General features: G+C 43.1%; 1 protein-coding gene across 1 annotated transcript in view; it reads right to left on the bottom strand.

The window, feature by feature from the left end:
- PCNX2 (pecanex 2) overlaps positions 1-23,923 on the bottom strand; it is a 237,885-nt gene extending 213,962 nt beyond the window's left edge. The window contains exons 1-7 of the mRNA XM_063082913.1: positions 23,771-23,923; positions 13,010-13,215; positions 12,038-12,158; positions 11,290-11,326; positions 6,129-7,427; positions 2,113-2,245; positions 1,394-1,539 (exon numbers count right to left, since the gene is read on the bottom strand). Coding sequence (XP_062938983.1) covers positions 1,394-1,539; positions 2,113-2,245; positions 6,129-7,427; positions 11,290-11,326; positions 12,038-12,158; positions 13,010-13,215; positions 23,771-23,923 — 2,095 coding nt within the window. The remainder of the gene's footprint in view (positions 1-1,393; positions 1,540-2,112; positions 2,246-6,128; positions 7,428-11,289; positions 11,327-12,037; positions 12,159-13,009; positions 13,216-23,770) is intronic.
- Positions 23,924-24,135: the final 212 nt, after the last annotated feature.

Raw genomic sequence — 24,135 nt, 5'->3', positions numbered from 1 at the left:
AGATGTGTCCCCTGGACTTTGGACTTCCAGCCTCTGAAACTGCAAGCAATAAATTTCGTTTTCTTTACAAAGTTCCAAATTCCAGGTATTTTGTTATAAGCAACAGAAACGGATTAATACACTCAGATAAGTTTTGACTCAGTTACTTGTTAGTTAATTGCTTCCAATCCATTTATTTGTATCATCTCTTAATTCATTTTCTGCATATTCTCCTGTGTCAGCGGGCTCTGTGCTAGGCTGTAACTGGGTATTATTTTGTATGCACATACATTGGTATCATTTGCAAAAGAGGCACATAAGCATGTGATTTTGACTGCTGGTAAGTCCCACCACATAATGGCTGGTGGGTCAGCCTGTTCATGGGAAAAAGCAAGGTTGGAATCGGTTTGCAGAGTTAAATTGGTTCTCCTAACAGGGCTCAGGGTATTGAGGTGTGAAAATCAGTTCCCTTCCTAATGTAAGTGGTCTCTCCTCAGGAGAGTTCTTAGGAACACCTTCTTGAGGTGACACAGGAAGCATAATTAACCTTGTCTGTTGTGAGCAATTTGAAGGTGACCCTCAGCTCAGAGGTGAGCGCACCAAGAGAAACATTAACTGCGGCAAACACAGCCCCTCTGGAGGCTTCGATATAAGTGCTAACGTTGATCTTTATAACATGAATGTGTCTTAGTATTTCTGCAGATGCAAAAGCACTTATAACTATAAACTACTCAACTCCAGATAAGGTATCTATACAATTTATTATCCAAGCCAGGATCCTTTTGGAAAGTATAATAACAAGCATCACTTGACCTATAAGGGACTTAAGCTGAGACCCATCCCAGAAAAACTAAGACCTATATCTCTTTCAAACTTTGGAATTTGCCACTTAACGATTCTCTATGCACACTATTTTAAATCCTTTCTGCCACAGGGCACTGAAACAATATATCAAGGTCCGATTTCCAACATTTCTCCAACAGATATTTACTGTGTACTGGGCATCGCTCTCCTGAAGTTTATAGTTGCGAGGGGGGGAATGTCATTAATCGAATTATTATAAGTAAATAATTAAATATTGTCAAGGAAGGAAAAGGACAGGGTGTTAAGACAGCAAAAACCAGATTAACCAGATTAGGTTTGGGGAGTCCAGAAAAGGTTTTCCTGAATAACTTAACTTAGAGCTAAGCTCTGAAAAATAAATAGCACACTGCAGGCATAGGGGCTCAGCATGTGCAAAGGCCCTGAGGCTGCAGGGAGCACACTCTGTTGTTAAGAACACTGTGTGGGCAATCACTGGACTAAGTCTTCCTGTTCCAAAGTCCAGTGCTCAGGCTCAGAGACCATGCGGAATCCTGACAAAGCTGCCAGCTCTCTCCTTCTTGCTCAGCAGAAAAGAGCTCTCAAGACTCACCATGTTCATCAATAAAGACATGCATAGCATCTACAGATATTTCCTCTTGCACAGACGTTTCAGGCCCACTGATGACTTGCAGGACGGAACTATCTTGTTGGGAAGTCACCCGGTAGATTATCTGTCTTTGTCTATTGCCCTGGAAACTTAACATATATAAAAGTTTCAAAAAACAATTAGGGGTGCCATGAGCCTCAGCCCCACACCCAACCACCTGCAACCAGGACAGCAACGGAGCCAGCCAGCTGCCTCTGGCTTCCTAAGACAGGGGCCATGGGCCTCAGTCCCACCCCCAACCACCTGCAACCAGGCCAGCAACAGAGCCAGCCAGCCGCCACCCCCACAACATCTTAGAATGTACTTACTAGCCACCTGTGTTTCTTTGGGGTATGTGACTTATCTGCTCATGTCCTTCAATAAATTTCTTCTTAGATTTTTCTAATTCACTTTTAAGAGTTCTTTTGCATTAAGGATATTAATCGTCATGTGTTAAATTATTTCCTTAACAATTGACTTTAAAATTAATTTGGGATGTTTTCCTTCATTTTTATGTTGAGAAAATAATTTTATATGTAAACATTAAATTAAAACTAACTAACTAAATAAATAAAAGCAATCAGGAATTTCTCCTTATTCTTAACAAAGCATCAGAAACAGCAGCTGGTCAATGAGGCTTTCTCACACTTTGCACCAGAGTTAAATAAGAAAGTTCTCCTTACAAGGCTGTGGTCTTGGCAGGTTGGCTGAATGCATGGTCTTGACTCTGCAAGTCTGGTTTTCCTTGCTTGGAATTGCATCCACCGGGCTTTTCACTTTCCAGGATTTCCTCCTTTTTCTCCTGAGAGTGATTATCTGAAAAACATTGCTCTATGTGTTAATATAAATATATAAAATAAATGTGAAAGCCCTTGGAAATAAGTTACCAAAACTGAAAGAAGAATAGAAGGAAAATCTGAATTGCTCTTCTGAATTCAAAATGCTTTTATATAAATTTTCATTTTGCTGATTACGAAAATACCTCAATATATTTGAAAAACGGAAGTGCGTGTATATTCGAGACATGCTATTTAGGCCTCCGCAAATACCATCTATTTCACATACGGATTCAGGGACTCCCTTGAAATTCTTTAATGACCACAGACTTGTTCAGCTGGAAATCACCCATTTATATTACATGGTACTAAAAGATTCATAACTCATAAATGGACAGCCTCAGATGAAAAAAATATTGTATAAACAAATCTAGCTATTTTGGAGCAAGGACTCACTTACCATTTTAAATCTTATCAGTCATTTTTCTTATCAGTTATTCTCCAAATCTAAATTTTCAAGCTAAAGGTAGAATTGGTCCCTCCATAAAAATAGATAGTTGTTAAACAGCTGATTTTGGACTCTGCAAGGGTACTTCAAAAAGTCTGTGGAAAAATAGAATTAAAAGATAACATGAATCTTTCCACGAACTTTTTCAGGTACCCTTGTACGCTTAGCACCACTGCAGACGCGGAAAAGATAAACCTCTACTCCTAGCCCTGAGAATATGTTAGGTGAATAAGAATTCTAAGACCAACAGGCACAGACTGGGATTTTTGCTTTTTTAGAATCTTCTTCGAACAATGGACCAAAATAAGGGTCTTAGCTTACACAATTATGCAAAATGGAATATGCCCCTGAGGGTCAGCATTTCCTTGTCTGAGGGCACACCCCAACAGCCACTTTTAAGGTCAAAAGGACCACTGTATTCCCACGACCAAAGATGCCAACAGCTGTCTTCTTCTGAGTTCATCGCTGGCCCAGAAGCTCGGCCGTGGGGAGCCTGACAGAACAGGACGGAGGGGTCTGAACCTGCAGGCCCCCTTAAGACACACACTTAGGAAGGTGCGTCTAGATGTGCACACACCCCCAAGAAGGGGTTCTCAGACTGTGTCACACCAGTCGTGGCCTCCTCTCCAGGCATATATTTTTTTTTCTACAAAAATAATGTCATAATACAGATGTTGTTTTGTAACTATTATATTCATCTTCAAGTACTATAAATACTTCATATCATTAGATATTTTTCTACATCTTCCAAAAACAGTGGTTATGTAATATTACTTTTATACATACAGGATAACTTATTTAACTGGCTTCTATTGTTGTAAAATTTGGCTGCTTTGATTTTCTATACTATAGAAAATTCTTCAATAAGCACCACTACATACATTCGTGCTTATGAAAATAGTACACGCTCTTTGTATAAAGTTTTCGCACCCTGCCTGCCTTTAAGTCTCTGCCAAAACCAAATTCTGCGTCTGACTCGCTTGCAAGCTCTGAATAAGTCTTCGCTTGTTCCCTTCTGGGGGTCTTCAATTAATTCCACAAGGGAAAAGAAAGTGGGACCAAACCAACCAACAAACGAAAAACAAACACGGTTCAAAGGCTTTTGGTAAGTGTATGATTTTCCACAGCCTGGAATTTTAGGATATTTGGGGAAATCGCTTATCTTTTTCCAATCAGGTCCAAGCTCAAGCACTGTCCGACTATCAAGCAGGGAAAAAATAAGAGAACTCTCTAGGCTGCTAATATCATTAAACACTGTCATGTTGTTTGAAAGATCCACTCCAAAACTGGGTTTAGATGTCAATAAAACAGTATTCTTTAGTGAGAGAAGAACAGGATATCACCAGTCTCGAAGATATAAGGCACCACAGAAAAATCACCCAATTCGCCACCTTTGGTGGTGACGGTCTTCCAAAAAAGGCTTATCATAGTTCCCTTTCTTCCTTAAATTAAAAACCTCTGTCCTTTCCTGAAAGAGGCGTAGAATCCCCTCCAAATCCTCCCTCCGTGCATCCCTCCAAGTTCTCGACAACCAAGCCCAGTCCTTCCCCCAGAACATGTCACAGCACCCGTATCTCCCAGCGGGCCACCTCGATTTCCAATTTAACACTGTTTGACTGAATGTGGCTGGCTGAGAAGTTTAAGAAGAGTAGAAACTCAAGAAGACAAACCGAATAAACTTCACTCACGTCCTGAAGGGAAAACGAGAACAAAAGACTAAAACCGATCAGGTACCAGGACCTTTCACCCGTTTCATACCCGAACCCTCGCAGTGAATCTGCAACATATTATCACCTTGCTTTACTGCGGAAACCGTGACTCAGGCGCACGGGGTGAGCTGTCCAAGCTCACCCAGCTGGCACTTACTACAGAACCAAAGTCTGTCCCTGGGTTACCTGGTCCCAAAGCCAGTGCTTCCCGGGAAGGCACTCGTGTCCTCTGGATAACTGCTGTCCAGTATGTAGCCAGTAGCCACTTGTGGCTATTTAAATGAATTAAAATTTAATAAAATTTAAAATACAGTTTCTCAGCGGCACAATTCCCATTTCAAGCATTCAATAGCTACACGTGCCTGGGGGCTACCCCACAGGATTGCAGTGTGGAATATTTCCATCACCCAAAAGTTCTAACAGGCGTGCTGACCTAGAACTATGAGTTTTTACACTGAAAAATGTTTATCTCAAAGTTACCCCTGCTCCCACGTACTGCCTATGCTTGCTAAAAAGTTTAACTGAGGAAAATTGCTCAGAGCCACCAACGTGGAACCAGAGGAGCCCCTGGCTGTCCCAGAAAGCAGAGAATGACCCATGCATGGCAAAGAAACCGCCCTAGCACCAAGAAACACTGCAAACTGCAGCAGAGAAAATGAGCTGCTATGTGCAACCACAACTTCCAGCAACCAGTAGCCCCATCCAGACACTGGTACGTGTAGACACGATATACTCAAAAATCACAGAAACATAGACATTTAAACATAAAAGGCTTTCTCAAACTCAAGTCCAGTAACATCATCTTCTCGATGTGGAAACTGAGGCCCAGAGATATAAAGTAAACTGAAAATAAATGCGCCTTATCTTCATACAGGAAATACAGTTTAATCTTTATGAGCAGAGACTCTGGAACAGGAAAGACTGCCTGGGATCAAAGCTCAGTTCTGGCACTTCCTGAACTTATTAGACGCACTTGGGAAAGTCAGTGAGAATCCCTAAGCCTTATCTGCAGAACAGCAGTGATAGCAGCATCCACGACGTAAGATTGTACGAGGACTAAGGAGTTGATATGAGGGGAACTGCATCATTTATCGTTCAAGCTGGAGACACTTTTGAGAAGGGAAGTCAGTGTTATTAATGATTATGTTGGCAAAACACGTGTCAATGAGGACCCTCTCAGGCAAACCACGATGGTACAGTCGCCCTCATTAATGCACATAAAGCGCTCAGCACAGCGCCTGGCATATATTAAGAGCTGTACAAGTGTGTGTTATTAGCATGTTTGCAACTTGGGATGATTAGGGAATTCTGCATTTTATAATGGAATTCAGTAGGAAAAGGAGAAGCACTTAACAGAAATTTGCTTTATGATTACCTCTCCCACAGCACATCTATTCTATAAAGGAAAAGACATCTATTGCGAGTTCTTGTTACTGCAGTAAAATATAACGGCTTATTTCCCTGGAAATAAATATTCTTGCCTTCTAAGAAAGCCAAAAATTCATTACACTGCCCGAGTTTCCTGGCAGCCTAAGCCAGTAGAACTGTGGGTGCTCATGAAAGAGCTCAGAACTGGTGCGTTCTGCAAATATCAGTGGCAAAACCAGGCAATACTTGTTGCACTATTTGCAAAACCGATCCCAGAAGGCAAAGGACAAAGAGCCGTGTGCGCGGTCATTGGAACGGAGCCACGTGGAGGTGCGCACCTCTGGGAAGCCGGCTTCCTTCCTCCTGCGCTGCGGAGCCACTTGGCTGGGTGGATGCCACCGCCTTGGAAGTGTTAATTGATTCTAGCAGGGAGACAAATTCCAGGAAGGTGGACTCGTTTGGTGTTTGTCCTTCCTTAGCCTCTAGGTCAGATTTGGAAGTTGGTATTACTTGCTCTTTATCGTTCATAACGTCTACAGATCCTTTACTCAAGAAGACGTCTGTCCCACTGTCCACACTCAGCACCCGGGCGTGTCTCTTCTCGTGAGGGCTCTTACAAGATGACGGGTCGAGGGTGGCCCGGCCTTCCTTTCCCCCGTCAGCCCCAGAGGCCACATCAGGCGTCAGTGGGGGGGCTGCTTCCCAGGGGTCCCTCGGGGAAGGACTGAAGTCCTTGGTGGCAGTTGTCCCCTCCCCAGATCCGTAGCCAGAACAGTGATTGGAAGACGCCTCCACCTTCAGTCTCTCTGGGGTCCTCTCACTTCCGTTCTCTTCGGGACAAGAGACACTGCCACCCTCATCCTCAGACAGTTCCAGGGTGATGACGGGAATTCTGATCTGCTCAGTGTTTGGAGGACCTGCCACCCCTGGCGCAGCTGGCTCCGCGTCAGACTTGAACCCGGTCCTCTCTGCGCCGATCACCTTCAGCTGGAGGGAGCTTTCCAAGTCTGTCATGGAGTTCACGGTACTGCTCATAGTGATGACAATTTTGATGGGCTCATGCAGACTCAGTGGGTCTCCGGGTTGAGAAGTGTCAATGAGAGTAACGGCGACCTCGCTCTCTGAGTAGTCCCCCTCCCGGGTCAAGGGCATGTCCACCTGACGGGAGGGGTCCGCTGGCTCCTCTGTGGGTTTGGCCATGATGGTGCGGCACTGTGGGCAGCTGCTGTTCAGGCTGTCCCCAGGCGACCTGCTTTGTGACAGTTCCCTCAGGGAGCCCTGGGGACTATGTACAGGTTCTGGAATCAGGACTGAATTCTCGCTCCCCCACGGCTGGAAAGAAACGTCTGTTTCCAGTAAGTCATACTGAGACAAAGACAGATGTGGTGACACCCTCACGGCTCCTGTGTCTGCTAAGCCACCTTCAGACCCGTAGCGGAACGGGGGCCGCCCCCTGCCACCTCTGTCCTTTCCTTTACTGTTGATGAGACTTTCTGCGGCAACCAATTTCACCGGCGTCGCTGACTTGGGAGTGGCTTCCGGCATGCACACCTGGGAAGCAGGTGAGCTGTCCCTTTTGATACCAGGTGAGGTAGATGACACTGGTGCCACCAGCTGGTCTTCCGACAGAACGACACCTGAAATAAAAAGCAAACAGAAACTCTGTTAGCATATGAACTGGAGGAACAATGCCCCAGAGCAAGACCTAATAAAAATAAACCAAAAACAGCACCAGCAACAAATGTGACTGGATGCTTATTTTAAAAAATGTCATTTCCACTGTGAAACTGTTCTTGAAATGTCTGTACTTAAAATAATCACTGAGATTTCTGGCTGTTGCTGTGTTGTGGCCTCAGGAGGAAGAGCAGTGTGGTTTGAGCAACATTTTGGGGCCCTGTCATCAGAACGGTCCTGGCTGTGCTGTTTACCAGCTGTGTGTCCTTGGGCAAGTTACCTAACCCCTCTGAAGCAGGATTTGTCAATTGCAGCACTAACAACATTTTGGACCAGAGAATTCTTTGCTGGGGGAAATATGGGGCCTGGCCTATGCACTGTATTCAGCACGCTGCTAAATATCCTCTCTTCACTCAAAGCCGGTAGCAGCTGCACCCCTAGTCACGACAATCAAAAATGCCTCCAGACATTGTCAAATGTCCCCTGGGAAGCAGAACTCCCCAGCCGAGAACCACTGCTCGAAACCTTGGCCTCCTCGTCTGTAAAAACATCCACACTCTATTACTAAGAGTAACATATCAAGAAACACCCCACGACAGAAACTAGACAATCATGTCAACAGATGCAGAAAAAGCATCTGACAAAATCCAACATCCTTTCCTAATAAAAACACGCAAGAAACTGGGATTAGAAGGAACTTCCTAAACCTGACCAAGGCCGTCTATGAAACTCCAAAGCTAACATCGTACTTTACGGTAACAAACCATAAGCTTGCTCCATAAGAACAGAAAGAAGGCAATGAGGCACACTCTCACTATTTCTAACCAACATTGTACTAGAAATTCTAGGCCGAGCAATTAGTCAAGAAAAAGAAATAACAGGCAACCAGATTGGCAAGGGAAAAGGAAGAGTATCTTTATTCACAGATGTGATCATCTCGAATATAGAAAATCCAAGGAAGCCATTAAAAAAAACTACTAGGCCTAATAAGCAAGGTCAGCAAGTTTGCAGGACATAAAATGAATGCGAGAAATTAATTATATTTCTACACACTAGCAATGAACTATCTAAAATGATATTAAGAACACTATTCCGGTTTTCACATCTGGAAGAATTAAATACTTAGAGATAAATTTAATAAAATAAGTGTAAGGCTTGTACACTAAAGAAGTGTAAGCCTTGTTAAAGGAAACTAAAGAAGAGACAAATCAGTGGAAGACACTGCACGTTCACGGGCTGGGAGAATTAACATCATTAAGACAAGAATGCACCCGGAATCGATCTATAGATCCAACACAATCCTTATCAAAATCCCAGCTGGGTGTTTTTTGTTGCTGTTTTTTTTTTTTTTTTTTTTTTTGCAGAGACTGACAGTTCACATGAAAATGTAAGGGACAGAGACTAACCAAAACAATCTTTTAAAAGAAAAATAATCTTTTAAAACAAAGTTACAGGACTGACAATTCTCAACTTTATAACTCATTATATAGCTACAGTAATCAAGACGGTATGGTGTTGGCATAAGGACAGACAAATAGATTAAAAGAATAGGACCAAAAGTCCAAAAATTAACCCTCACATGTATGGCCAATTGATTTTCCACAAGGATGCAAGGACAAGGTAATGGGGAAAAGAAATTGTCTTTTCAACAAACGGTGCTAGGACAACTGATGAACACACACAAAAGAAAGAAGCTGACCCTCTTACCTCAGTCACACCACACAAAAAATTAACTCGAAATGGATCGTAGACCTAAACGTAAGAGCTAAAACTACAAAACTCTTAGAAGAAAACACAGAAATAATCTTCATGACTTTGGATTCAGCAGCGGTTATTTCCATATGACATCAAAAGCCCCAGCAACAAAAGAAACAATAAATAGGTAAATCGCACTTCATGAAAATTAAAAACTTTTGTCCTTCAAAAGACCCCACTAAGAAAGTGACAAGACAACTCACAGAGCGGGGGAGAGAATATTTGCAAACCATACATCTGGGAAGGCACTTGTATCCCAGATATACAGAGAACTCAAACAATGGCAAAAAGACAATGCAATCAAAAACTGGGCACAGAACTTGAGTAGACATTTCTCTAAAGATAATTATGATGATGACAAATTCATTAGTCGTTAGAGAAGTGCGAGTCAAAACCAGGATGGGATGCCATTCCACCCCCACTTGGGTGGCTCTAACCAAAGTCATGGACGGTAACAAGTGTTGTCTAGGACAACGAGAAGTTGTAACCCTCACACCTTGATGGTGGAAATGTGAAATGATGCACCTGCTTCTGAAGCAGTCTGGCAGCTGCTCAAATGATTAAACATATAGCTCCTAACTGACCTGGCAATTCCACTGCTGTGTATACATTATACCCAGGAGAAATGAAAACACATGTCCACACGAATGCCTGTGCACAAATGTTCGTAGCAGCATTATTCAAAGAGCCAAGAAGTACAAACAACCCAAACATTTACCCACTTATAAATGGATAAGTAGAATGCGGTATACCCATTCAGTGGAATATTATTCCGCAATAAAAAGGAATGCAGTACTGATAGATGCTACTACTATTTTCAAGGATGAACCTTGAAACTATTATGTTAACTGAAAGAAGCCAGTCAAAAAAGACCATGTATTATACTATTCCATTTGTATGAAATGTCCAGAATAGGCAAATCTACACAGACAGAAAGTAAATAGTGGCTGCCTGGGGCTAGAGGAAATGGAGGAGTTGGGGGGTGATGGCTAAGCGATGTGGAGCTTCTTTTCAAGGTAATGAAAAGATTCTGAAATTGATTGTGGTGATGGATACACAACTCTGCGAATAAACACAAACCACTGAACTGTACACTTGAAAAGGGTAAATTGTATAGCATCTGAATTACATCTCAATAAAGCTATCAAAAAAATAAAGCCATTGAGGCTTTTAACAACAGAAAGAATTGCATACTAGGATGGTGTCTTGTGAGACTGGGCTAAGAAAAGAAATGCATTGCTTTTGTGCAGTGCTGCTAAAAAACATTGGGTTTAGTAGGCAGGTAGGGTTCCCATGCTACCTGTACGTTTGACTTGCTGTAACTCAGAATGAAATGATGGATGCAAAACCTTTGCAGCAATTCGCAGTGCAAGTAAGAAAAGAAACAATGTTTCCATAGAAATGGGGAAGGTAAAAGGCCAGAAGAGATATTCAAAGGATGTGACATAATGGGTGCTAACAGCTAGAGTACACCTCACCCAGAAGAATATTTAGTCTAATATGGGGGAAAAGGTGTTTGTGTGTGTGTGTAAAAATGAACAACAAATAATATAGTTATGAAGCTGTGTATATAAACTAAAATACTGGAAACCTAACTACAGTGCATTTTATTTCAGTAGTAATAACATAAAGAAAGAATTTGGACAGTCTTTTTATATATTGTTATAATGGAATGTAGCTGAATGATGAATGAAGAGATTTCATTTTAGGGGTTCAGGGCCATGATGCTAATTTCAGCTGTTCTCCAGAAAATGAAATTTCATATTATTCTCAAAATGTATTATTTTCATGAGGCTCACCGCATGAAAATGAGGTAGAGACTGGTAGAGACTGGACAAACAGCAGTGAAATATGGTCAGTAAAATATCACAATTTGAATGTAGACATGCTATAGAAATTCCGATAAGAGATAATTGAAGCTGAGCTACAGAAATGAAGTTAAAATATAACTACGCAGTCTCAGGTATATTCTTATTTTCAATTAGTTCACTGGCGTTCTACTTTATAAAAATATTTTCCACTTCCCTGAGGATAATGTCACGATAAAGTATGGTGATGACGATGCTCTACCTTTGAGATCTTCCACTGTTCCCTGTGCTGGCGACCCCTAAACAAACGGAAAAACAAACATGAATGCACGACCAGGCTCACTGTGTATTTCCAGGCAGGGAGCAGCCCCTGTTTTTCTTAGTGGCAGGTGGACAAGAGACAACACAGTGTCCACTCTTCTTGAGCTCCTACAAAACAGGGAGCAAAAATGGAGACAGAAATATATAGAAGTGTAGACATCCAACCAAGACGAATGTACTGGGACATAAGAGAGTTTGCTTTTAAGAAAGGAAAAGGAGAAAGAATAGGGTATGACTTATACTGTAGTGAACAGAGCCCAATAAAGCTCACCTAGAAAAAAGGTGATTTATTGACCTTCCAAGAGGCAGGTGTGATTTCACGTGGAAAGCAGTGCAGAGGTGGAGTCAGTTATCCCTGCTGGGAGGCGTTGTGAGTCTGATGACTTCACTGAATGAATGGCAGGCAGGACAGGGAGAGGGCAGGGGAGGCCTGCTCGGGGCTCTCCGGCCAGCGTGGCCGCCCAGCAGGTGGTACCCAGCAGAGGAGGCTGCAAGTGTGCTCTGCGCACAGGACTGAGCGTTTCTCCTATGGTCCCCAGCACACCCTGCAGGCCATTCCCACACCCTGACACAGGATACCCCACGAGCACAGGGCCAGCGACCACAGCACAACAGTCACACTCACATTCCAGGTGGGGTCCACACAAAAGCGACAGGAAGAGCGCGGAGCTGGAAAAAGGACCACTCACCAGCGGCCCAGAAGAGTGGCGAGAGTCTGTGCTCTGTCCCCCGGAGCTGCGGTGCAGGCGAGGCGTGGGGCAGTGGCGGCTGGCCTCTTCCTTTCCGCCGTGGGGGACCCGCCTGGCATTGCTAATCCCGCACGAGAAACACAGGAGCAGTGACATTACCAAACAGAACCATGGCTCCTTCAGCGTTAGCCCAAAATCTAGTTTTTCCCCAGAGTTCACTTTGTCATATTCCTTCTATGAACATATTATTTTTAAGAGAGAGTAATAAACATTCTTTGAAATTGCAGGACACGCTTTCTTAAGGAACTATAAGAAATAATACAAGAACGGCGACAATTACGTTTACTGGAGGATCACTCTCATTTCAGCTCTGTGCCATGTATTACTTTTAAGTCAACAAACACGTTATTCTTTTTTTTTTTTTCTAGTCTTAAAATTTAACTGTACATATGTGTCGGGTATGGTGTGTTGCTTCAATACGTACATATATTGGACAATAATTCACTTAGGGTAGATAGCATATCCATCACCTGAACATTTTTCTTTGACTACAATCAAGATCCTCTTTTCCGGCTACTTAGAAATACACAATATAATATTGTTATCTCTGTAGGACACCAGAAGTTATTCTCCCTACATACTTGTAACAAATGCTCTTCTTTAAAATACGCTGGCATGCTCTAAGCATTTAAACAACAAAATAAAAATACTGAAGTGAAACTTTTTGCAGTGCTAAGTCTAAGGCAAATAAATTTTGGGTCATGGTATAAGGTCACACCGATAGCCAGTTAAGCCATCTTGATTAAGAATATCAATCTTATGCTTAAGTATATGCTTAAGTATAAAAAAAGTACATATATCTGTGTCTGCCTACACTAGTATTTTCATAAACGACTAATAAACAAGAAACATTATTTCATTCGAAATTAAAAGCAGAGGATCATGACCTGACCCATGGACTGGAAACGTCACCTTGGGCTTTGGGGATTGGTTCTTCGTTCACTGCTGGCCTCTTTGTCTGCAGGCGGCTTTTCTTTCTTTCCGGGGGGCCTCTGCTGGACTACTTCTCCCGCATCAAACATGAGGTGCAGACGATAACTGACCAATTTGATGATCGTGAAGAGAACAGTCACTGAACAGCAGTAAAAAAATACAGTGATCGCATTTGGAGGAAAAGCCTGAAGAGGGGGGGAAAAAAAGGAAAAATGTATTTGCTTGTAAGATTTCCTTTTTGTTTAAAACCTGGAAGCATTTTTGGACTATTTATTGAGCATAATTTGGGCAAGGTTTCAAATGTTACTAGTTTTGTAACTTTGCCTGGTTAAAATACCTGAGGAGAAAGAGCTGGTACCTTTTTCTTTTTTAAAAGTCTGTCTTATTCCTCAGGGTCTGTGCTCGTTGCACGGATGACCGGCATTTGATGTGCAGACAGGAACCCCACAGAACAAAAGACATATGACAGGGAACCTCTCCATTTCCTATTAGCTCTTTTCTGTGCCTTGTCTGAGTTTCCTATGCATCTGGTCTTAAAGGCCAGAGAAGGGACTGTAAGATGCTGTTTCCATCAAAACACAAAAAACCTCGTGGAGAACACACGAAAGAGGGAAGGAGAAAGCCCAGGATGGCCTCCCGTCCCCACCTCACTGACCTCCCATGGGCTGACTCCAGCAGGCCATGGGTTTCCCTAGGGTCATGGTGTGCACAAGGGACCACAAAAAGTCACTGCTTCCAAAAGGAAGAGGGACACTCCCAGCAGCGACAAAGTATCTCAGCACAGAGATCATCGTGGTGAAGTTCACCTCAATCCTGTCCAATCCCCTCAAGAAACAAAAGAATCACTGGCACCCATGGAACTGTCCCCACCTCTCTTCCTAATTCTCAGCCAGGACCACAGACCATTGCAGGTTTTCTGTGGTCCTCCCTAAACTAAATTCTTATCCATCGGGATGGAAACAGATCCCTGACTGTCCTAAGATGATATCGAGAACAGCTTCAGTGACCAGCGAGACGTTTTTATCAATGGGCCTCCCTGAAAAATCTCAGGAGTCCAGTGACCAGTCTATTGGGTGCTGCAGCACCAGGTCACTCAGGCCTGAGTGACCTCTGCACAACATGCCTGGTCCCATCTGAGGGTCTGTCATCTGGGGAAGACTGTCCTAAAACAGAACAAACAAAAAGAATGACAGAGAAAGAGGAAAAGCTTCCCCAACAAGAGAAAGACGAGGTTGAGGGGCTTTTCACCAACACTTATGTGCTTCTACATTACGGAGAAAAAGCCCACAGATAAACACAAATTAATAAATAAGTGGATGAAATGGTGAAATAAGATCATATCAGGTAGGTAGGTAACAGATACAGTCAGGGCCCCTACCTGGCAGCAGGTAAGCTTCACCTCTACACATGCACCTCCTGAGGTGAGGCTGTAAAGAACCCCAAGTCACACACACACAAAGTGAAAAAAAACAAAGAGAGAGAGAGAGGTACGGGGACACTAATTGCCCCTGTCACTTTTTCCAGGCTAAAGCCAGAGTTAGTTTGAAGAAACTGATAAAAGAAAGGGAAAAACTGCAGCTGTCTGTGAGAACAGATTAGGGAACCGTTATGTACAAACTCTACACAGAAGTTGTTTGAATGTTAATGTAACTTGGGTTTCATGGTGCTCCAGCTGGCAGGGGCAGCAAAGAGCGCTGGGGCTCACTCAACATTCCACGTGCTCCTCTGCGCTGCCCAGCCTGTCTTGCAGGTGGGCTGGGGCTGTGTGGCCACTTTTGGCCAATGGACTATGAGTGGAATGATGAGCTGGACGATTACGAGCTGCTGGCCTCCCCCACCCCCTCTTCTCCTCTCTATTTGGGGATCTCAAAGGCCATCTTGTCCAGACGGTACGTCCACAAGGTGACGATGCTCCCTTCAGCCTGGGGGCCTGAGTGACTCCGTGGAGCAAGGACCCTACAGGCCTGCGATGGGACCATAACAGGAGAGAGAACTAAACCTTTGATTCTTTCAACCATGGAGATCTTGGGTTTTGACTGCTATGGAAGCAGTATTGCTTAATTTAATTAATATAAGGACGCCATTCCCATGGGGAAGCTTCAATTCAAATTAGATTAGAGATAAACTGAGAAAACCCTGAGGCATTGGGAAGAGAACACTAGGGAAGATGGATGAGAGATAGAAGACTATATATGGCTCTTGAATTTCCAAATTCGTTTGGAAAAGAACTGACTTGGCCCAATAAGGAGACATTCTAGTTTTCAGTTCATCCTCATAAATGCTGACTACAGCATAAGCTTGGTAATGTTGAAATTAAGAGAAGGCAAGAAGTTAGAATTTGAAGTCAACAGGAGCATCCAGTGTGCAACCCAGGTGAGAACAGGCCCTTGTCTCGTGCAACAATAGTTGACACTTGGTTACACCTGCAGAGAGCTCGCAGACCTCACCAGGCTCTAGTGAGATACAGAGATTTTATCCTGGGAGAGGAAAGGTTTTATAGCATGCTATGCATGGTACATTAACCTCCCCAAATTCCCTGAGCTCATGATTCCTTTAAAAAAACCTCTCCCTCCAGTAGACCCTCCAAACAGAATCTAGCATTGTCCCAAATGTCCCTTTTCCTTGCCATGCAGTTGTGCTCTGCCAGGCTCCTCTGATTCGACATTCCCAGGGACATCACTGAGCATCACTTTCAAGGCCATTTCACAGCAGACATCATCATGCTCAGTCAACAAAAGACCCTCAGAGTCTAGGATTTGCTGTCCTTGGAGGTATGAGCGGGAGGGGAGAGTGGAAAGGCTTAGGAAAGAATGCATCATGAGTGAGAACTTACGAATTTGTTTTTAATTTGTATCACAGAATTTCCCCTCTCCCCCATGTAAGGTATATTCAGATCTCAAACAGAGGGTTTACTTGTTCTAAGGCAAATCATAATTCCTTATGTCCACGAACTTATCATTTTAACACATTCTAACTAACAATAGAAGGCTACATTTTTCAACATTTTATCCTTGGCCAAAGAGAAGTTGTATGTTGTTCTCTGACCCATTGTTAATATTGTGCTCAAATATATATATATATATATATATATATATATATATATATATATATATATAAACATAAAGTTTACCATCTCGAGCCACTTTTAAGTGTACGGTTTAGTAGCATTAAGGACGCTCACATGCTCGTGTGACGATCACCACTGTCCACCATAAGAATTTCCATCTTCCCAGACTGAAACTCTGTCCCCACTTAACACTATCTCCTGCTCTTCCCACCCCTGAGCCCCCGGCAGCCCCATTCCACTTTCCAGTGGCATGCATTGGACCTCTCTGGATACCTCCCATAAGTGGAATAATGCAATTATTTGCCCTTTTGTGTCTGTCTTATCTCACTTGGCATACGGTCAAGGCTCCTCCAAGTTGAGCACGTGTCAGAGTTTCCTTCCTTTTTAAGGCTAGATAATATTCCATTCTATGGGCAGACCACATTTAAGCAATGCCGTGTGAACTTATCCGTTCATCCATCAATTGACATTTGGGCTGTTTACACTCTGTGGCCACTGTGAATAACGTTGCTACGAACATGGGTGTACACATACAACTTCGAGGCCTTTATTTCAATTATTTTTGGATATATACCCAGATATGGAATTGCTGAATCATATGGTAATTCTATGTTTAATTTTTCTTGGAACCTCCACACTGTTTTCCACAATGGCTGCACATTTCATACCATCTGGGTTTTAACTATAGGCTGGGTGTGGGTTATTGGCTTTCCTCTCAAGGGGCTTGGAGAGGAAATAATCAATAATCATCAATAGTCTGGCTGAGTTGAGGACTAGCCGTGAACGATGCCTGAGTCTAGTGAGAGTGAACCGCCTGTGAGGGCTTCCGGGTGCACACGCAAAGACCACCCTGTAGAAGACTACAACGTTTATCAATTGTACTTCATGACGGGGCTCCACAGTCCACTTTCACAAGCTAATCTTGAAGACTTCTGGAAATGATTCTTTTCATTTTGTCAACGAAGATGCCGAGGCATAAGGTAGGTCGTGCTACAGAGGAGACAGACACACACAGCTCCTGTCATCTGGAGTTACTTACCTAGCAACTGCAGTGACCTGAGAGAGGATCGGGGACTCAGAAGAAACTAATAAAAACAAAGTGGTCCTTCTGGGCAGTCCAGACACACCACTGTCAGAGGGAAACATCCCTCCCACTCACTGGTTCCAGGATGGGGGGGTCATTGCCTCTGCAGATCTGGCCTCTCTGCACCTCTGACCCACTCCTCCCTTAGGGATCTGTGAGGGTGATTTGGGAACAGGAACTGGGCATGGCTTCCTAGGTATGCCCCTTCCTACAGGAGGCAGCGGTGCCCAGGAGGTGTGTCTGGGTGGCTTCTCCATGCTGCAGGGTCTCCAGCATCAGGCCTCAAGTCAGGCTTTCCACACTGCACCTGACCAACGGGCTAAGTCTCTGACCCCGTGGTTCACAGCTGGGAAAGCCACTTGTCTGCAGACACAATCACATTCCTGACCATCAGCTTCATTTGCAATAAGGAACTCCATCTGCTCAACTCTCCTGTCTCCCTCAAGTGACTCAGAAAAGGAAGGTACTATTTATCAGGTCACGAGGTCTACACAAAATTCACGAACTTCACTAAAAGAGGAGCTGCTCCAAGCTTCATAGGACGCTCTGTACTCCTGTCAAAGCATAATTCATTTATGTGGTGCATAAAAAGCCTGATAAACTTGGCTCCCCAACCGTAGCAGAAATTAGAAGGCAGAATGAGGAATGAACAGGAGACACCATAGTGTAACAGGACATTATAACTGATGGCTTCTATTGTAGGAAAAGCAAAACTTCCGAAAAAGAAAACCAATAGTGTGGCACCCCACAGGTAAGTATAATCAATTATGTTTCAATTAAAAAAAAAACCTATAAAAAGGCATAGGCACTTTCAAGATCATTTTCTGAGATACACATACACTTTGTCATCTTAGTCATGTCTGAGGACACCACCACAAAAGCATAATGAGATATCTAGAATGACAAAGGAAATGGCCTAGGACATTCAATATCCTATTAGAGAAGGCGGGAAAATGTAAAGCTGTTCCATCAATGTGATTAAAATAAATCGAGTTTTCCTGCTTAAAGGTTAAGCTTCAAGTAATTGGGAAAAATGTTTTCACTGAGAACATGTGGCCTAATAAATGAGGCATGAACCTGCCAAACATAAACACTCAGCCTCATTTTTGATGTTTATACCCATCTCAGGGTGCTGAGATTATTCTGCCATATGCCGTGATTTCCTCTGGCTGGGAGAAGCTGCCTAGTCTGGGTATTCATGCCATCGGGGCAGATATGGGCTCTGAAACGTCCTACTTAATGTTTCTGGAAGCCTGACAAGTTCTATGAATGTTAAAAAAAAAAACAAACTGTACTTTATTCCAAAAACACAGAATTCAGACTGAGCAATAAGGGAGTCTTATTTGCTCCAGAGATAAGAGAGAAGCTGTTTTATTCACCCCATTTTGTCAAATTAAGAGAGATCTGCTTTGTCCAGGATATCCACACCCTATTGATTGATTCATTCACCTGATAACTGTTGAGGGTCTATCTGTGTCATTCAAGTAGGACTCTTGGGTCCCCTTTCAGTAAATTATAATTCTGTGGGGGTTTGGGATACCAAAAATCAGGCCACGCGACAGAGAAGTGCTGTTGTTTCTCTGCAATTATGTGTGTGAAGGAATTTACAAGTTTTCAGACCTAAAATAATAGTGGATTATGTATTTCATGAATTTTCTTTAGGACAAAATAATTAAATGAATTTAGTATTTTCTCAGAAAATCTGGGATGCGTGAGTATATAGGAAGAACTGGAATGATCCCAGGAACTCAGGCCAAGAACCCATAGAGGCACAGGAGTGCAGAGCACATCCCTAGCTATAGGAAGCTGCCCAGCTTATAGACGGGGAGGCCTTGATGCAGCACCTGAGAAGTTGGCCAGACTTGCAAATACTTGTTCAAAAATGATGAGGTGGAGGGGATCGATAAATCTGACTGCTTCTCAGAATTTAGACCTGCCTGTACCTCTATCTTGCAAAGTAAGATAACAACCAAGCAGACTCTACCAGTTGCTCTTAGACCTGCTACGTGACTTTCTTTGGGTCTGCTGTCTGTTTCTTATTAGATCTGCTCTGATTTCTTGGAGCTCCTGGGCCTCTGAGTTTGTGTGTGGTTTCCATGAGGGAAATTCTGGCTAGAGAGGTGGCAGGCAAATGTTTGGACCACCAAGATAATGCCACAGGGAAAAATAAGATGGAAAAAGAGCCAAAGGTTAAAGAGTCAGAATTGTACCAGCAGGATCATTAAAATGAGAACTTTGTAGGGTTAAATGCTTTAAAATTATTTTAAAAGCTAGTACCTGCAGATATCCAATCCTCTCTCTCTTCTGTTTTCATAAAAGAATACTGAGTCACTGGATGTTTAGTATAGTCAAGAAATTTGGATTCCTGCTGCCTTTTTTATGTTAAACGGTCACAGTAAGAGTTAACATTTTTTTTACATTTTTTAACATATACTGACACAAACAGAATGAACCAATCAATAAGCTCATTTAAGGCAAAGTTATGTCACCCTCAATATAATGACAGGCTCAATCATAAACTTTTACTGATGTTGAGATTGGAAATCCATGTCATGTGTTTCCTAGTAGAAATAAATGTGTTATTTAGAATTAAAAAGGAGGGTTCAATGTTTATAAAATATAAGCTACAGTATACCAGGTGATCAATGCTATATTTTACGTGTAATATAATTGAAAACATATATTCATTTTTCATAAGGAATTTTAGAAATAGTTCTGACTTGACAAGCCAATAGTTCTTACTACAGAGTGTAAGTACAGTGAGTTCATCACTACCAAGTTCTCTGTTTTAGACCCCTCGAAACTCAAATGATACAGAAAATTTTTAGTGTCATGAAATTTCAAGCCTGCTTCAATTACTATTCAAATTTAATGAGGTATAATATATTTCTCAATTTTTAAGCAATATTCTTCAAATTCAATTACATTAAAAGGTTAAAATCAGTGTGCAATAATCCTTTTTAAAGGAACAGTGAGACAAAGATGAGTTGCATTAATAACTTTTTCTTTACACATTCTGCTGAAAAAACAAGCAGAAGCTTCCACGCTGTCAATCACAGCTGCAAGGGAGATGGTCCTTGGCGGCTGAGCTGGAAGGGAGCCCTGTGTGAGCTACACATCCCCCTGCTGCCCAGCCTACTGGTCAGCTTCCTAGTAAGAAGCCAGACATTGGTATGTCTCAGAATCCTTCTTTCTGTCTATCTAACTGCAAGTATATTTAGTTTGATCCTTCCACAAACCACACAGACGAAGGATTGTCCAGTGATTCCTGCTCCTTCCCATTTAGTGTTTTTCAACAAAATAGAAGTTCTATTGACATTTGGGACCTAACAATTTCTCATTGTGGAAGGTGTTTAGTACCTCCAGCACCCACAGTTTACATGCTATTGTGACATTTAGTTTAAGTGCCATAGTGATAAAGTCATTGAGATGAACCCAAAAATGCTCCTAAGAAGACTTGTCAATACCCCCTTGGGGACAGTTACTGTTCCCAATTTAGAATCATTGTGTCTACTTAAATATAATATGCACAAGCAGCTATTGTCATGTTGCAACAACAATCACTAAAATCATGGACATCACCCATTAATATTATGTAACAGTCACTCTCCTTTAGCCCAGGGTTCCCCAATCTTGGTACTACTGACATCTTGGGCTGGGTAGTTTGTTGTGGGGCTGACCTGTGCACCACAGGACATTCTGTAGCATCCCTGGCCTCTACCCACTGGGTGTCAGTAGCACTCCCTCCAGTTGTGACAACTAAAAATGTCTCCAGACATTGCCAAATGTCCCCAGAGAAGGGTGCAGAACAACCCCTCTCCCCCAATGAAAACCACAGCTAAACCCATAAATGTATAAAAATGATTACTTCTTACCAAGCACAGAGACAAAAAACATAGCCCTTATACGTACAAAGTTCAATGTCAAGCACGAGAGACAGATGAGCAGGAGTAGAGGAGCAAGGGCTATAATTCAGGTAAACAGAGGTGTACCTAACTCAGATTGAGGAAACTATCCCAGAGAAGTCAGACGTCTGTGAGAACTGTGAAGGATGCAGAGCAAAGCTGAGCAGACAGAACAGCATGGGAAAAACACAGGATCTTCCAGGAAGAGCAAACATTTCAGAATAACAGACATGGGGCATCTGAAGTGGGAGGCTACTGGTAGGGCAAGAAGCACCTTCTATGCTATACAAAGGAATTCGGTCTCCGTGCTGTAGAGCACAGATTGCTGTTTAAGCAGCAAAGCAAAAAGTTGGTATCTATTTTCAGAACTTTGAATAAACCCCTGCTGCAGTGAGGAGTCAGCTATCTTCTCTGAGCCAAACTCTTGTAAGTGCAATGAACTGAAAAGGATGTTAACAGTCACAGGCAGCACTGAAGTGCAGAGAAGGACATTAAACATTAACATCTAGAGAAGCCTCAGTTGGGGGAGGGGGCCTCTCCCTCTAAGGGCACTTTCAGAGACCAGAAGACCAGAGCAAGAAAACGATAACCTGCCCTTTTTTGAATAAGATAGGCTATACATTAAAGAGCAGTGTAAAAATAAATACACCCAAATACAATCATTCTATAATAGTTAAAGGCACGCAGGCATAGAGATATAAAAAACTCAGTGTATTTGTTTTGATAAGAAAAAAAAAGGTCCACTATAAGGGTAACATTATGTGGTGATGAGAACCCCAAGGTCAAGGGTTTGATCCCTGTACCAGCCAGCTGTCCCTCCCCTGCAAAAAAAAATCAGTAAGATTATTTTAAGGTGTTTTTTTACTTCCTAAAATCTTGAAATTTAGCCAGAAATTATGTTTAAATATCATTACAGATGAGCTTAACTAAGGACAATTTCCTATTTACAAATGTAAGATAGATATCAAGCTACGCAATAAAGCACAATTTGACAGAAATTAAGGGTCTGATCAAGGTGTACATCAAATCTTTAGTAGGGTTTTATAAAAATGAGCCCATATGCATAGAAAAATATCTGTAGGAACATGCATTAAGTGTTAGTGGTTGTTGTCGAGGAGTATTGCAGGTGGAATATTACAGGTGGAATATTTCCTGTCTACTTTACTACATATTTTGAGCATTTCCTGATAATGAAATATTTCATAATCAATGTTTGAGGGTTACAAAATGAAATACCCAATATTTCATTATCAGGAAATACTCAAAACGTATAGTGAGGGAGACAATATAACGCTGGTTGGAACAGAAAGAGACGCACCATTATTTATTAGAGATGAATGAGATCAGTGTTAACCAAATGCAGGGAACTCCACCAGGCACGATAAGAGAACCAAGATGAATAAACAAAACCACAATCCATGCCCTTAAAAACTCCACTTGCTAGGGGTAGAGGTAAAATGCATACACGTTTTAACCAAGTACAAAGCAGAATTCAAAAAATGATGCCATACTAATAGGAACTAGAGAATGCTATAATATTAATAATAAATATAGAACGGAGAAGAGAAATTAATTATAAGTCTTATAATAAAGAGTCTTATTTGCTCCAGGGATAAGGGAGAAGCTGTTTTGTTCACCCCATTTTGTCAAATTAAGAGAGATCTCAGTCCTCAAAACAACCTTGTAAATTTGATACTATTATTTTCTCGTTTTGCAGATAGGAAAAGTGAATGATATGGTCGGTAACTTCCCCAAGGTCACAGAACTGGTAAGAGGTGGACTCAAGGTTTAACCCAGGCATCCCAACTTCAGAACCTGGGTCCTGACCCTCTGGATAAACTCTGGAAAAGCCAGAAAGAGAGCAAACTATGGACAATCTCCAGTGTCTAACCTGGAGTCCGTGAGCCATGCAAACTGGAGACTTTCGCTGTGGAGCGAGCACATGGCCAGACAATGTTTTAGGAATAAAGCCTTTCAACAGACATACCCAAATTAGATTCTCAGCACAGAAAGTTTAAGAAGACAGGGAGCACCTTAGCTGCACAGCTTTTCAAATAAGGTGAACCACTGTTTCAATTAGGTATATGCAATTTTCCTAAGAAGGTCATCTAGGTAGTTACTGAGCAGCATTCACTTATCTTAACCCTTTCAGTGTCAAGCCCCAAACAGATGCTGCAATACTTTGTTTAGCACACAAAGTCCATTCGATTTAACCATGATTCTATCTTCCTGCAGAATTCTATAGCTAACACTGTGGACATTGCAAGGGGAGTAATGGATCATTGAACCTGCCTTCTCGAAGCAAAACAGGAAGGGAGGACAGGAGGGGAAAAGACTGAAAGGGGCTTGCTGTCTACGTGTCCTTTGGCCTTTTGGCGCTCACGTGCAACGTTTCATAGCAAACGTTATCCCTGGCCAACCAGCCATGAGGCCTAGGGTTGTGCCCCTGCCAAACGGGTTCAACAGTCCCAGCGACGAGCACAGCCTGACTCATCTTAACAGCCCGCATCCATTCTTGACGTGTCCCAGCGTCCCCAAAGTCCTCTCCCCTTCTGCCTTCCCTTCCAGTGAGACCCTGCGGACCCCTTTCCCCGCACGTTCTGGGTCCCAAATTCCTGAGTCCCTTCCCCCTCCCTGCTCCTAGGCAAGTCTGCGCTCCCTGTGACCCCTCCATCCCCGCTCACCAGGTGCAGGGCCAAGGGCAGCAACAGCAGGAACAGCCACAGGTACAGGTGGCAGCTGTTGGTGAACGTGCTCTGCTCGGGGTCGTGGTACCAGCCCCCCGTGAGCGCGGCCCACACGCCCTGTCGCAGCAGCTGCAGCCCCGGGGACCCCATGACGGCGGCGGCGGCGGCGGCGCCCCGGGGTCGCGTCAGCAGCCCCCGTCGCCCCCCGCCGCCCCGCGGCCGAAGCGAGAGCTGCTCCCGGAACTGCAGCTGCAGCCGGCCGCGCAGGAGGACGCCATGTCCGCCGAGCAGGGATGCTCCCATCGTGCCCAGCGGCGGCCGCAGAGGATGCCCCGAAGCCCCGCCCATCGCTCGCCCCGCCC

This window comes from Cynocephalus volans, chromosome 18 (genome assembly GCF_027409185.1).
Source record: "Cynocephalus volans isolate mCynVol1 chromosome 18, mCynVol1.pri, whole genome shotgun sequence".
In the NCBI taxonomy this organism is placed as follows: domain Eukaryota; kingdom Metazoa; phylum Chordata; class Mammalia; order Dermoptera; family Cynocephalidae; genus Cynocephalus; species Cynocephalus volans.
Note: the sequence above shows the minus strand (reverse complement) of the source record. Positions and strands in the feature narration are given on the sequence as shown.